The 16,067-nt window shown below is 50.4% G+C and overlaps 1 protein-coding gene across 9 annotated transcripts in view; it reads right to left on the reverse strand.

Annotated features, from left to right (window-relative positions):
• Positions 1–366: 366 nt before the first annotated feature.
• The window catches only part of AAK1 (AP2 associated kinase 1), an 88,569-nt gene continuing 72,868 nt past the window's right edge, over positions 367–16,067 (reverse strand). For 5 of the 9 annotated variants that reach the window (XM_065040698.1, XM_065040700.1, XM_065040696.1 and 2 more), the window contains 2 exons: positions 2,757–7,243; positions 367–2,536 (listed from right to left, as the gene is read on the reverse strand). In XM_065040698.1, coding sequence (XP_064896770.1) covers positions 6,117–7,243 — 1,127 coding nt within the window. In that variant the 3' untranslated portion in view covers positions 367–2,536; positions 2,757–6,116. Of the gene's footprint in view, positions 2,537–2,756; positions 7,244–12,713; positions 14,785–16,067 lie in introns of those variants that run through there. The other 4 variants (XM_065040705.1, XM_065040704.1, XM_065040703.1 and 1 more) reach the window with 2 other exon arrangements.

A 16,067-nucleotide genomic window follows, 5' to 3' on the forward strand; every position in this document is an offset into this window, starting at 1 on the left:
GCGCTTACAGAGAGCACGTGGGCTCTGCCAAAACCTATTCCCGGACACCCTGTGCTCCGCACAGCTGGACACAGCTGGGCAGGGGGCGGCAGCGGGTGGTCACGGACCGTTCGCTCTCACATGGCGGATCCTCTTCGGTTTGTTCTGCGTCCCCGCTCTGCGGCAGCTCCGACACGAAGGTTTCTTCCCCGTAAACTGGAATATCTACTGCTCAAAGCCATAATACAAAAAACTGCCAGATAAAACAGTAGGGACAGACCGAGTTCAGTACCTCGGCAGGCAAAACTCATTAAAACCCAGAATCTTTGTATCCAGCAAAAATATTTTGCACAGGGAGGGGAGAAGGAATGCACAGCAGAGTCAATGTATTGTAATCAGATACAGTTTTAATAAAATGTACATAAGTTTACAACTTGAACTTTTCTTCATAATGATTACCAGAAACACAGATGGTCACACCCGGAGTGCAATATTGACTCCAATCGAATCTGCAAGGCAGAGGTACTTCCAGCACCGCTATGGATCGCCTTAACAACAGTGCGGTGCAAAGAAACGCTGCTCTCCGGACACGCGTCGCGGATTGTTCGTCACAGTTCGCGGAGACCACGGGTGCTCCAGCTCCGACCGCTCATGAATGAGGGAGTTTCATTCTCTGCCAGGCTCGCTGTGTAGTGATGCTCAACCACTGCATCCTGCACCCGCTGCATCCCGCACCACCTGCATCCCGCACCCGCTGCATCCCGCACCAACTGCATCCCATACCAACTGCATCCCACACCAACTGCATCCCACACCTGCTGCATCCCACACCTGCTGCATCCCACATCAGCGCCCTGAGCAAGTCCCTGCCCTCCCCACCCCACCAGGTGATCCCCTTTGTGGGGATCAGGAACAGGGGATCCAGCATCATCCCTCTGACATGCCATGGGAGCATTTCTAGGTGCGTGTGACAGTATCCACCCTACCTACAATGGAAACGACAGGCTGTGGCTTATTTTTAGGGACACCAACGCAGCTGATCAGGTTTCAGGAATGTGTTTCAGAACCGGAACAAGATTTTGCTATCAAGATATTACTGTAAAAATGCTTTGGAGTCTTTCGGTGCACTGAGAGGCCTTGATTGAACACCGTCAGGAAAAAACAGAACAAGACAAACACCACAAAAATTCAACTCCCCAACACAAGAGTCTTTGGTGGAAGCTGAGTTAAAGTAACAGATTACCACTTTGGAGTGATTAAGAGTTCAGTGATTATGCAGATCTCACTCAGTTTTGCTTAAGCGCCACTGAAGACACGCTCCAGGTGCTGCGTGCCACGATTGCTCACGCGGGTTTGTTACGAGCTCACTATCACCTACGTGCTCCATGCACAGCGTGCGGTACAGATTGAGTGTGCGCTGCCCGAGACCCCGACCGTGAACTCCGCAAGGCAGGACCAGCCCCGCACTCCGAACTCCACGTCAGAACCAGCGCCGAGGGAGAACAGACGCGGGGAAGGTCTTGGCAAGCGCCGGTTCCAGCGCGGCGGCCGGTCCCGGTGCGTGCGCTGGACGAGCGTCACGGCAGCGAGGCACCGAGAGCCAAGCCCACCGCGTTTATTTCTGCGTGCAGAAACCCTGACCCATCGCTTGGAAAAGACTTAAGTGCATTCAAGCTGAAGCTGGCAATGGGTAGGAACCAGTCCCTTTCCCAGCACGAACGGGAGATTGACGCAGGACAAACCCTCTGGCCGGGCACGAGGACCCAGGGCAGTTTACAGAATTTACTACAGCTTGAAAAAGAGATGAAACCAGCGGTTCTCTTCAGAAAACCAACTTTGAAAGGTTGCATTGAGGCCATACCGGTCTTATTTCATTGCGATAACCGGTTGCGTGGTAAAGAAAACAATTAGCATTATTCTTCCATATTCACTAAAAACATAAGCTTCAGAGACTATGGAAATGCAATTTCCACTTACAATTCATGGCGCTGAAGCTGCAGTACTGGCAGTGCAGGATTAGGAGGAATACAGGCTGGAAATGAGAAGGATATTGGACTAACTGGCATTGAAATTCCATTTTCTGTCCATAACCACAAGTCCCATTAATTCATAGGTCACATGAAGAGATACAAACAAGCTGCCTCCACCCCCCAAAAGAGATTTAAAACCATTTAAGCACTGGATGTTGGCTGGCAGCATCATTAGCTTCTGGGGCATGGTTAGCTTGCTCTGTGTGTAAAGTGCTTCAAGAACATAAAAGCTGCCAAAATACCAGCTGGAAATTCAGCCTGATCTGACCTGAATCGGGGCTGCAGACCAGCCCACACACCTCGCTGTGCCCGGCGTGGCTTCCCTCCCTCCCTCAGCCAGCGGGATGGGACTGCGAGGGCTGAATGCGCCGGACAACGAGGGATGGAACCCCGGTACAGCGAGGGCTGAATGCGCCGGACAACGAGGGATGGAACCCCGGTACAGTGAGGGCTGAATGCGCCGGACAATGAGGGATGGAACCCCGGTACAGCGAGGGCTGAATGTGCTGGACAACGAGGGCTGGAACCTTCGTACAGCGAGGAATAAATGTGCTGGACAACGAGGGCTGGAACCCCGGTACAGTGAGGGCTGAATGTGCTGGACAACGAGGGATGGAACCCCAGTACAGCGAGGGCTGAATGTGCTGGACAACGAGGGATGGAACCTTGGTACAGCGAGGGCTGAATGTGCAGGATGGAACCTTGGTAAAGCGAGGGATAAAAGTGCCGGACAACGAGGGATGGAACCCCGGTACAGCGAGGGCTGAATGCGCCAGATGAGGGCTGGAACCCCAGTACAGTGAGGGCTGAATACGCCAGACAACAAGGGATGGAACCCCGGGGTACAGCGAGGCCTGGACCCCTGGGACAGCAAGGGCTGAATCTGCTGGACAATGAGGGCTGGAACCCTGGGACAGTGAGGGCTGGAACTACCTGGGACAGTGAGGGCTGGAACCCCAGGACAGCAAAGGCTGGAGCCCCTAGAACAGTGAGGCTGAACCCCACAAGACAGCGAGAGCCGAATCCACCAGAAAACAAGGGCTGGAACCCCTGGGACAGCAAGGGCTGGAAACCCCAGGACAGTGAGGGCTGAACCCCAGTACAGCGAGGGCTGGACCCCCCAACAGTGAGGGCTGGACCCCCAGGACAGCGAGGGCTGGAGCCCACAGCTCCGCTCTGTCGGGACAGACACGGGCGACAGGAGCCGGTGCGGGTGCGAAGGGGAACAGGCTGACGCTTCTCCAGCACCAGCGACGTGAGACCTGGACATAGTGCTGAAAGAAGCTTCACAGAATTATCCAAAAGCCGTTTTTCAAGTATAAATGAAGAAAAGGAAGGAGAACCTGAATCCAGTTAGCAAAGGCAATGCCTTGAACCTCCATCTTTTGTATCTGTGGTACCTGTTCGCTCCGGTGAAGCATCTTCCCTGTCCCACGGACTCAGCCGAGGCCTGAGCTCCCTCCCAGCAGCTTCCTGAGCGAATTTAACAGCTCGAGGCCAAATCAGCCCCCTGGCCGTGACACGGGGCGCGTGCTCAAACAGCTCTGGGCCCTCACACTTGGTATCCCTTGAGTTCACAGTTTGCTATCACAGCCGTTCTCGGCATCTCTCACTGACCCAATCCAGCCACAAATGACTTGGGGGGGTATATATTTAAAATAAAAACAACCACCGCCTTTTGGGTATATATTTAAACAGAAAACCCAATGACAACAAAACACAAGGAACAACAGCCTCAGCTTTGCTGAGGAAACACCTCAAGGGAAAGCCAAAAATCTCTTTGCAGCACTTCTGTTTTCAAGAGGTGCTGATGGAGGACAGAAAAAGCCCTGAACCACCGGTGTGCACCAAGATGACTCAACTCTGAGCACAGCAAAGCAGGGCAGAGGGTTCCAGACTCCGCACACACGACCTGACCTGGTTCTCCTTCACCCTTCCAGCGACCCTCATGGCCAGCAGAACGCTTGGGTCATCTCCTGTAACTGGAGATATGCTGGAGGAGAAGTGAATTTGGGGAGGGGAAAGGAAACACGGAGCAATGGGTAACGCAGACGCTTCGCTGGGCAGCTCTTGCTGTCGGGGTTTTTCCATCCGTGCTCCCTCAGGCTGCTGCACTTGGAAGTCGGCAGCGCCTCAGCCCCACACCGCGCAGTGCTCTGCTTCGTTCCAGCAGCCTTCGTGTGCACCTTTAATATCCTTGTTGCATTCCTTTAGCGCTTATTATTTGGACAGCGGACAGAGCTACGTACTGGAGGTGGTGTTGGGTTTTTTCCCGTTTTTGGCTGCAGAAGCTCTTCAAGCTGTGACTCCAGCGGGTTCGGAGCAGCCACGGCCGATCCTCCCCTCTCTTGCAGCGCTGATGCTCCCAGGGCTTTGTCTCCGAGCACAAACACGGTACAACCCACCTCAACCGCTCCCTGTGAACACCCAGACAACCCGAAGCCACCGGTGGGAGACCCCAAAGGCAAAACGTGTCCCCTCCCCGCAGCACAAGGCTCCAGCTCACGTGATAACGAACAAACTCTCCTAGGAAATGGTCACCACGAGGCTTTTGAGACTTGGCCGGATGCTATTGGAGGCAATGGGGACTTTTTTTCCATAGATATCAAGTCCTTAAAAGTAAAACCACCACTAATTCTTCTTGGGAGACATTCTGCAGCACCAACACACGTCAGGAGGAAGGGTGACTGCACAGCAAGGACTCACCAGCGACCGGGAGCCCAAAGATGCCCTGTAACGGGGGATTTTGAAAGCCAATCCACACTTAGAAGGAGCCTTTGCGGGCCAAAAACTGCAGATCCAAGACAACTTATGCAACCAGGCAGTTTGTAAAATAAAGATGGGAGGTTTCACTCTTATCTCTGTCTTACATCGCTGAAAAGCAAAGGGAGCAACGTCTGCTTTATTTCTGCTCAGCTGCCAGCCCTGAACTCCCAGGGGATTGTTCCTCCAAACACCGTTTTGGGACTCACCGAACAAAACATAAGAAGTTGTCTTTCCCTTTGGGAACACGGTAGAAAGCACCGTATTTTGGAAGCAGAACAAACGTTACCAAAGGAGTGTGAATGAATTTTGTTTAGGCTCACCCTTAATCAGCAGAAAAAACAAAAGGCAGAACTTACAAATACAGAGTCAAGTTTTCTGCTCATATAAATCAGTCTCACCAGATCGCAGCCAACACTGAATTACACCAAATGAGGTATGTAGGTCAGGACATCTATTGCGTTGTTTGCATAATAACTTTTTCTATAAGGCATATCTTTAATACTGTAAAAACGCACGGCTCTCTCCTTCACAACACCGTAAGCAAATCTCTGGGTCCTACACTTTGGCATAAACCAGCCAGGGAACACGCGTGTAAAACCAAAAGCGTCGCCTGATCATTCGATTTCCCGAACAGCAACAGCCGGACAGATGCTGTGTTCAAGTTCACGCACCCCAGAGTTTGCAAGCCAAGCGACCGAAGGCACCGGGCGTCCTTCCACAGACCCCTCGGGGCTCCGGCACCCGGGCAGCAGCACGTCCGGTGTCACAGCCGCGGTGACGCCGCGCACGGTGACGCCGCGCACGGTGACGCCGCGCACGGCTCCGCTCAGCCCGGCGCGGCCATCGCCCGCTCGGCTCCGGGTGCGTGCAGAACCCGCACACGTGGAGCATCCGAGCAGCAGCAACATCCAACCTCGCTCTTCCGCCAGAGAGGAAAGAAGTCACCATAACCCTTGAAGCTGTGAAATCGCTTCCTTTCCAGAGCACTAGCAAGTCCCGCTTGACTTGCTCTGTAATTCATAAACCTTTTAATTCATCTTATAATGCATTTCCCCAGCCGGGACCAGAATATATGGACTATTACTGGTTTGGGAAAGCATCTAAAAAATAAAGACAGTGAGAGGAAAAAGAAGCAACTGAAAAGGATATGAAGGTCCTGAGATGCAGGCATTCCGACTAACTAACATAACTTAAAATGGTTCAACTATGTATCACTGCAAATAGAGTTCTGACCAAAAAATAATAATTATTTTATATATTTATATATTGCTATATCATCCATTTCAACTAAGAGGTTGGAGGTCCTGCGAGAGGTGGTCACACCTCCCAGCTCACAGCAGATTAAGGCTTTTGCTTTCCTGCTTTGGAAGGAAAGGGCGCGGACGCAAAGGGATCCGCGCCGGGCAGCTCCGTAGTCCTGGAAGCCAGAGGGGCAACAGAGACAGATCCTGCTATCACCTGCCTGTTGGTCTGAGAAACCACCTTGTAAGCAGCTATGGGCTTCACTTCAACACCCTGCCCATCTTCTGGACCGTAGTGACGGGAATATTTTGACAGGGATTGTGGATGGAAAGGCTTGTTCTCCTGGGGCAGCGCCTGCCCGTGGCTCCGCTCGGTGGACGCGCCGGCCGGCTCCGGTTGCACGGCCTTGGGAGGGATGTTCTCCTGGGGCTCCACGGCCCTTACGGAAGAGGGATGAAGATTCCCTGGCTGAGGAAACCCGGGAGATGGGTACGGAGACCTCGCCGAGGCCGCGGAGACACACGTTGCCGAGTCCAGGCTTGGGAACATGGGGTTAGCTCGGTGCTGGACATCAGCTCCTTGACTTAGGAAAATGGGCGGTGTGAAAGTCTCCTTCGGCAGACTGTGGGACGTCAACTCTTCCGTGCTTTTCTTTTTAGTGAAAGGGGCTCTCAGAAATACATCTGCTTCTTCTGGATGTCTAAGAGCCGCGTTGCCCTTGGACATAAAAGGAGCTTTGGTAAAGACATCCACCTCATCAGGCACTTTTCTCGAGCTGCGGAAAGGAGCCGTGGCAAAAACATCTGGTTCGTTAAAAACCTCGCCGGTGTGCGACTGGAAGGCGGGGAACAGCGTGGCCCCTGCTCTGGGCTGCGAGCGGGGATCTTCTCTAGTGGCCTCGTGTCGTTCCTTGGGCGCGGACTCGAGAAACCCTGGGCACAACTTGCAGGCTTCGTCTTCTTCTTCCGAGTCCATCAGTAAAGGCCTGGACCCACTGCAGCCCAACATATCTCCCTCGTGGTCGGTCCCTTCGCCTTCGCTGCTGTAGAAGGAGCTGTTGCTCGAAGGACCGTCTTTCACCAAGTAGTCGGCCTCTGAGTTGTGCTGTGTTCTCACCTCCGCTCCCTCAGACTGGCCCTTGTACAAAGCGAGTCCGTCGCCGCCAGAAGGTCCTTTGCAGAGTTCAAGAGCTACAACCGGGAACAGGGCCGGATCCCTCTGCAGACCTGAAAATGCAAGAGAAGAGCGTTACCCAACGAGCTCCATCTCCGCAGTCGTAAATAAGAATGAATGAAAGATATTTATTACATACAAAATGCCACGTCAGATTTAAACCACCACGCATGGAAAATGGAAAGGAGAGGGAGGGCGAATGAAATAAAATAACAATGCCAGGGAAGGTATTTACGACACACAAAGTGACACACGACTCGCCGCCGCCTCACAGCGCGGGGACACCACGAGCACCGGTTTCCAGAAAGAGATGGAAGATGTTTGGCACAGGGATGGGCACAGCCAGCGCTCTCTCGGCACCGTTCCACGAGGTTTCCTCTGCACCCCCGTGACGAGCACCCTCCGAGAGGTTTCCACTCCCTAACGCTGCCGCCTGGAGTGAAGCTCCAGCAAACAGACTATTTTTATCGTTTCATTCTGCACTGTTGCTTATTGACTGCCCTACAAGCAGATAGAAGCTGGTCATAGCCTCTGTTTCTGTGAGCCATCCCACAGGTACGTGGAATTACACTCGAACAGGTAAAATACCCAGGGATGCCTTATGATGTGCTACAGTAACATCCACATTTCAAGGAATGAAGGTCAGCCTATAGCTTTTAATGAATCCTGGTGAGTACGGCAGCATTATTTTAAACAACTGCAAGACAAATTCTTTTCAATGATCCATCCCACGACTTCAAATCAAGCATCTACCAGAGTTGTAACGATCAGGGCTAGCGCAACAAAGTGCAGGGAGAGCCTTGCTGGTTGGCTCCTCTCCAGTGACAAGAGCCCAGGCTGGGTTGGGTTTGCCTTACAACTCACACAGACAGAACAGAAGATTTCTTACCTTCCAAGAGCTACTGGCAGGTTAGGAGAATGTCATTGGACTCATGTTAGCAAGAGGACAGGAAAAAGGCAGGTGAAAACTAAGCAGTGTGAATTGCAGGAGGAAGGAGGAGGAGGTTTGGTACCCGCTGAGCGATGGGCGAAGAGGCCCTGACCTGTCAAAACAGCATCAGCGCCTCCAAACCCTGCCCAGGCTCAGCGGCCACCGCAGGCACCGTTTCCTCATCAACAACAGACACAGATGCACTAAACCTGTGCGCTCGGCCGCTTCGCACGATTGAAGACACAGCAGTCGTCCGTTAGGCATCAAAATTGGTCTTTATTGGGAAACTATTCACTTAGATACATTACACTGCTAAATAAGACAGTGTAGATATGTGAACATTTTGTAAGTTACTCTACAAAAATAATACCTAGCTTTCCTGAAGCCTGTGCTGTCAGCAATGGCCCAACCTTAGATGCTAATCTGAACGGTACGTCTGCGGTGCTGTTTTCTTCCAGAAGGCTGGTTATATATTTACCACATATTATTGTGAGAGTTAGAGCATACAGGCTGAAGCAGAGCAAGACCGGTTTGCCTCGGAATTACCCAATCCTCATCGAAATACAGCGCGCAGGAAAACACAGAGAGGAAACAGGCATTTATCGTGGTGAACAATACACCAAAGCCACCCAACGGCCCCACTCTTCACAAGAACAGCGCAAACACGGCATTTGAGCAGAGTTTTCTTTGCACGGAGTGACTTGCGTTAGCAGGCGTCTGTGTGAGGTAAGCGATGACGCTTAGGACAGAGCGAGAGACGGGCTGACGGGACTTAAACCCGCTTGCTTAGGACGGGAGCAGCACGTGTCTCTGAACTTGGAGGCACCGTGCAATAGGCAGACGCCCTATTTGCAGAACAATTAGGTTTTCCGATGCTTTCGTGCCCTCTCTGCGAGTGAGAAGGGCACCAAATGCTGGGAAGCAGTTTTCCCCCTTGCTAAGGCGAGCACAGGAGCCGTGAATTGCTCTGGGGGGGAAAAGTGAAGCGATGCGTGGGCAGGAGCTCCTTCTGGCCTTTAGTCCAGAGCTGCTTTCACTCAAAGCTGTCAGACAACACAGCAAGAAGGGCCCTGGCAATCTGAAAACAACAAAACTGGGCACAGCGATATTAAAATGCAGTGGGTTACCTAGGGAATCAGGGATTTACTGCCAAGAGCACCACCCACACTCCCATGTCGTGTGTTTCTGACGCTGGAGGAAGCCCCGGGTTCCAACACCATCCCAGTACCCGACCTCAGGCACCTTTTCCTTCCCTTGTTCTGGGGTTCCCTCCCTCTGTTTCTTTTGGCAGAAATACAAGCCAGTCCCAAAGGAGCTTGGACAGCATCACTACAAGGAAGACAACATCATGCCAGCATTTATTTGCCTAACATCTGTCCCCATGTCTAACTAGACAGCGGCTTAGACACCTCAACAGTTGTTCATCTTTTATATTAAACAAGGTCTGAGCTACACTTGGACACCGCAATGTGCAATCAAACCAATAAAACCCAAACCTCTTTGTGTAAAGGTCAGGCTAGAGCTGATGAGACAAGGTTGGTGGGTTCCCAAAAGCAGCCGTAGCTGCAGAACCTTTGAGGAGACAGAGAATTGGTCTGTACGGTCTGAGAACAGGGACCTGTACGGTCTGAGAACAGGGACCAGCCCAACTGAAGCTCTCGAGGGGCCGTTTCATGGCACAGTTCTGTGGGTGACCCCACAAGCTGGTAACAGCATGAGGATAAAGGACAAATCATAGAATGTCCTGCGGGAAGGGACCCACACGGATCGAGTCCAACTCCTGTCCCTGCACAGCACAACCCCGCAGCTCCCACAATGTGTCTGAGGACATTGTCCAGTTGTCCAGACTCTTCTTGGGGCCGTGACACCTCCCTGGTGTCCAGTTCCAGTGTCCAGCGCCTCTGGGTGAAGAACCTTTTCCTGATGTCCAACTGGCACATCTTCCTGCCATTCCCTGGGGTTCTAGATTTCAAAAATCTCATGAAACTAAGCCAGCGCCTGCTTGTTTGAAGCCCTGGCCCTGCTGTGCTGACCTGGCCGAGACGGACACGGTCACCATGCAGATGCCTCTTGTCCCCTCCGGACTCCTCGAATCTCTACGTTCCTTCATGGCAAAGCATCCCTTATGCTTTCCGTTACCGCTCAGGGTTTAACACAGTCACGCTCTTAACAGCGTGAGCCTTACAGCATAAAACCTTTACAGAAGCTGCAGTTTAGAGATAAGGTTTCTCTCTACCCCTGTACAACATTGGTGTATTTTTTATTCCAGGGTCATCATATGTACTAAAGAAACAATTCTAAACTACACTCAGGCTCCCTCCTCTCGGTAACAAAACCACTTATCGCTTGGTACCCCAGGAACATGTATCCAGCCAGCAACCTGGAGAAAATACCATTTACATGCGAGTTAAAGCACTGACACATGGAGCTCCCCCATCCTTGTAGGAAAACGGGGCGCTAAAGCAGCAAAATACTGAATGAGAAAGGGGAGACAGAAGCACCCCTGGAGATAAAAGCTGCTCATCCCTGGAGCCTAAAAATGCTCATTCCCTGAGTCCAAAGCTGCTCCTCCACCCAATAACTCCCAATTGCATCAAGCCAAAGCCAGGAAGGTTACACATGTTAACACGCGGCTAAAAAGCAGCATGATTAGTAGTAGGCAAGATTATTAGTTTGGCATTTTAAAAGGATTTGTTGTTGAAATGGGGGAGTTTTTCCTTTTATTCTGATTCCTTGAATCATTGCACAACACCACAGAACAACCCTGACAAGGCTTCCAGGGAGGTACCAAAGCAGAACCCAAAGGTCCGTGTGACAACCACCCGGATAGCAGAACCGAGCACTTCTGCCTGAAGTCACCGCATGGGGCAGCTCTGGGAGCAGACCTGGGCTTAGTGGGGTGCAGAAGGAGCTCAGTGTTCTAGTTTGGGCACACTCGTGCAGCTATTTGCTGCGTGCAAAGTGAGACAGGGCGGGCGTTAAATGCGTTCACCCCGCACACCGTGTTCAAGCAGCTCACAACAAGACTGACCGACTGGAGACCAACAGCGGCGTTCCGGTTTCCCTCCTGTGCCCTGCGCACGAGCCGACTGCTCCACGTGCAGTTTTAAGACGCAGTCTGACCATCTGAGAAGAACACGCTGGTGGTTTCCAGGGGTTAAACTCCCGCTGCGGAGGGCAGGAGCACAAGCGTCCCGCATCAGCGATGGGAACCGATGTGCGGAGTCTGCACAGCTGCTCAGCCACCCAAATAAGCTACACAGGAACAAAGAATAAATACAAAACCACCTTTTTCTTTCCTTTTCCGAGCCCGTGTCCGCTGCTGGAGTGCTGCAGTTTTGATGTGCGGCGCCCACACACCCCACACAGAGGGGACAGGACCCAGTCTGACCCAAAAGCCTTGTTCTTTGAGCTCACCCCACAGGACAGCCACATCTCCCCCACATCCACACCAGCTTCTCCCCAATTCCGACTGATTCCTGACTGATTTCTAGCTCTTGAGCTCGAAAACACACTGGCCAACAAGCAGAACCTGCTCCAGGCCAACACGCATGCACTGCAGGCCCGATGATATTTGGAGCCAGAGGCCCAACACCCGCCACGTTTTGTGTTTGCTGGGATGCCCCAAAACTTGCTGAACTCCGTCTTTGAATTGCATTTGAAATTTCATTGTAATAACAATTGTTTTTTAAAAATCAATTTTAAAATGAAGTTGTGTTGGAAAGCTGAAGAACACCACCGTCGCTCTTTTGCGGGAAGCTCCCTCTAGCAATCATTTCGCTCTGCGCAGAGGTTCCCTCAAGCTGTCACCTCAAGCCACCAGAGGATGCAGAAGGTCCACAGAACCAGCAGCACGTTCCCTCATCTCTTGGTCTTTCCCATCCCACAGAACCCCGTAAAGACCCGGGCAGCCAGAACCCCACAAGCCGCAGCACCTTCTGGTTTCAGGACAGATGCTGCCAACACAATGGATATCGTCAGAAACAACACAAGGTTGCTGATGGCTGAACTGTGGGTCCGACAACGCTGTTCTAGTGGAAAGATGAACTTGGGCGATTCAAAAGGCTGAGGCAGATGAAAAGCCAAACCCCCTCAGAGCAAGAACCAACATCTAAGTTCCAACTGTTCCCTTGAACATCTCAGCCCCCGAAGCACAACCGTGACGTGAAAGGACATCGCTGCATGTACCGGAGTGCATTTGTAGGATCCCATCAGGGGATGCACCAAGAAGCCCAGGCTGGCGGGGTGGGGAGGCTCCTCCGTCACCCTGACGGAACGAACCGCTCTGCTGGGTCCAGGTTTGTGTTCTCTTAACAACGCTTGACCCTACGGACATTAAAAGGGGACAGAAATACCTCCCACGGCTCCAGCCAGAGAGACCAACACCAACCTAACGCCTGTACGACAGTCGCTTCTTCTGAGAGCTCGACATCAAGCCCAAATATCCACTCGTTTCATCTCTCGCGCGTTTTCCGTTCGTTCTGCAAAGAAGTGGCAAGTGTTTTCCGATGGAGGTCTAGATAACAGACATCTCTGCCTCCATTGGTTTGTATTTCCCACCCAGATCCAAGAATAGCTACTTGAAAAAGCAATAAAATAAACATTCACATCTGCTTATTTAATAGCATTATTAACAACCCAGTGCATTTATACTTTTTTCCAGAACCCTTGAACAAGCGCCATCGGATTTAAAATCTTAAACATTCTTTAAAAGTACTTTAATTCACAGAAATCTTTGTTTCTAATATACAGTAGATGGTTACTTTTTAAAATCCATATCTTTTCATATAATCTCAGTATCTGACTATACAATAACTTTCTATCTATAGCGTCTCCATGTTTTCCAGTCCAGCTTGCCTGTGCTTTAGGAATATAAAACAAAAAAATAATAAAGTTCTATCCACAATTTTCCTAAGGTCATTTCCATAGTTCTCATGTAAAGCTTCTCTTGGAAAGTGCAGTATACACATGTAATGATACAACACACTTAAGCAATACTTTTATTATTAAGTGTAGGTTTTAAAAGAAGAGTAATGGAGAGCAGACACAACCGATGGTAGTTCTATGTACAGAATTTGTTAAACTAAGGGTGAGGGAATAGCAGAGACCGGGAAGGAGAAGTCACCAACTTGGATTTCTTTCCTTCTTAGAGGTCGGTACATACACAGTTCAGTCGTCCAAACTTTCACACGTGGGGAACTGCACTTTTACTAATACAGCTACATACACATACACAAGGTCAGCGGTAAGCGAGTAATTATTCCACTAGAGAGGAAGAGTCCTTCTGGTCAGAAAGAGCTTTCAAACACAAGATAGAAATTCCGGACTCCATGACCATAAGCCAACGGAAACAAGTTGAGCGGATGCAGCTTGTTGACAAACTAAGCGTGTGACGGGCAAAAGAAAAGGTCAAACCCATCGAGTTGGAGCAGCACTTATTTCAAACCATCTGAACCAAGTGCATGCGTGTTCCACAGGGACCCAGGAGTGGAATGAAGTCCACAGGAATCTTTGTCTACTGAAACAAACGCTTCCATACTTAACTGCTTTGCACTATATGCAGGTACAAGAAGAACCCAGAACAGATACCAGCTGCTTGACTAAAACCAGGATTAAAAAGAGACAAACAACTGGAGGACAATTTGTTTCATACACAATTTACAGTAGGTTGGGGAATTTTCTTTTCTTTTTTTCCACTCAAACACAGAAAAGAAGTCACAGAATATACATCTGCTGCTGCCACAATGCCCTTTTCATCCAAAAAAGGTGAACAACACGCCAGGCACAGCCATACTCACATGTACTTGGTTCGAAACCTTGTTATATTTCACTGAGGGTCATTTTTGCAGCTTTCATGTATCTGGTTCTCTCTTTTTCGCCCTCCCCAAGGAAGTGGTTCATTCACAAGCAGGATTGTCAAACCATGAGCTGGGGGCAGTCCGGAAAACTCTCTTCACGTGCACCATGGCCAGAGGTACCGGGCCAGGCTGCTCCAGGGGAACTCGGTGCTTCCTCCTCCTCTGAAGCACATCCTGGCCATTTAGAAACATCAGCTCTCCTAACACGGATCCTGCGGGAGAGGGAAATCCCTCCCGACGTCCCCCATCCCTCCTGCCCATCCCTCAGCAAACAGGACCGAAACAGAAACCAAACCCAACGACACAAATGCAAAGATTGAAACACAGTTGTTCACGCGCTACTCTAAGGAGAAAGGAGGCTGTTGTAGGCAGGGATCGAACATCAGCTACGATTATCTAATTGATTTAGGGTCAGGCTTTCCGTGGTGCTACGTGTACAGCTCAGCGGGGCGGCTACGGACGGTGCTGCCTTTAGACACGGGCGAGCAAAGACGGTGCAGGAGGAACCACGACGGTGTTACCAGCTTTAGAGAGGACTACCTGGAGAACTGACACAGGATCTTTCCCAGGGCAGATTGGATTTGCTTGTAATTAAGGAAGGAAATAAAAGAAAAAAAGCCCCAAAGAACCACAACTGAAGGTAACTCTTCTGGAAATGAAAACGGAGGATTAGGTACGTTACAGAAACTGCGTCTGCTACTGTGTCACTGCTACAGGTCTATGAGCTGATCCACCAGCAGCAAAGACCTGGCTATGTTGGGAAGACTGGACTCAGAGCTTCCACTGTTGTTTCTAGAATGCCCACCTGAAAGTGTGAGAGATAGGAATTCAGTATTGAACAGGACACACACACACGACAGTTTCAGATGTTCAAGAGCAAGCAAGCAAGAAAAAAAAGTCAAAGCAAAGCAGAAAAATTGCTCAAGCTCTTCTCATTACTTGCATCACGATAGCAACAACATTCCCCTGCGTGCTCTTCCACCCGCTGCCCACCCCACACCGGCCTCGCGTGGGTAAAACATCACCACGGCCAACAAGATGTACAAACCACTGCTTCTCTCCAGGGTTTACATCCAGATTCTGGCCTTACTAAAGAGTCTATAAAACACTTATAAGAACAAAACCTATAGAAAGGGCTGTTCAAAGTTTTAAACCTTAGTTTAAGAGTTGCCAGCTGCTTTGAGGACTTTCTACAGCTTTTGATATGGAGGGAAAGATGCTCCTCTGTATTCGGGACAGCCTATCTTGGCCCAGCTTGGGTAGAAATCGGCTCTGACTTTGGGCAGGAGCAGAGGTTGGAACAGCTGAGAGCTGTTTCCAACGAGTGTCAGTCTGCACGGGGTGCAGAGCGGGTTACAGCACATTCCTGCCCTAAACAAAAATGGAAGTTGGGGATGTCAAAAAGTTCTACCATCAAACTAAAAACAAAACAAAACCAAAAAAAAAGGAGTGTTGGTGTGTATTTTTAAACCTATGCTAGCATATCAAAAACTGTAATGAGAACTTTTAAATGGCCTGACTGCAGACAGACCTGTTTGATGGAGCAGGCTGCAGAACGCTGTGCCCAGCACAGCTCAAACACAGCACTGCTCTTTCTTTTAAGCCAACAGTGCTGCTGCTTAGACTTAACCCTACAGACTGAACCTGTTTGCAAAGAGCCCGTTAATCTAGGAAGGCTCTGAAAGGAGAAACTTCCCAGTTTTTGTGCTAAGGACTCTACTCAAAGCTCTTCAAAAAAGACATTGGTCAGCAGTAGGAAAAAATCCACTTGCAGCAGGAGTCTCAGAGTTCCGAAGGACTATCGTCGTCTCCCATTCTTGCACCTCATGCCAGGTTCACTCACAAGTCCCCGATCTCTTTCTATTGGCTCGAGCAGTAAATAGGAACGGCAGAGAATGCAGTTTTCCATTGCACTTCAGCCCCAGGCGGTTTGTGCCCGGCCTGGCAGGCTGGTACCAACTGCTTCAGGGGACCTAAACATGTTGGCATGTCCATTATCTGTTCGGACATTCCCACAAAGAGAATCTACAGGAATTTCAAGGCCAAGGTAAGACTAAGCTCACTAAATACTACAATGACACTATCTGA

The sequence above is a fragment of the Columba livia genome, chromosome 25 (genome assembly GCF_036013475.1).
Source record: "Columba livia isolate bColLiv1 breed racing homer chromosome 25, bColLiv1.pat.W.v2, whole genome shotgun sequence".
In the NCBI taxonomy this organism is placed as follows: domain Eukaryota; kingdom Metazoa; phylum Chordata; class Aves; order Columbiformes; family Columbidae; genus Columba; species Columba livia.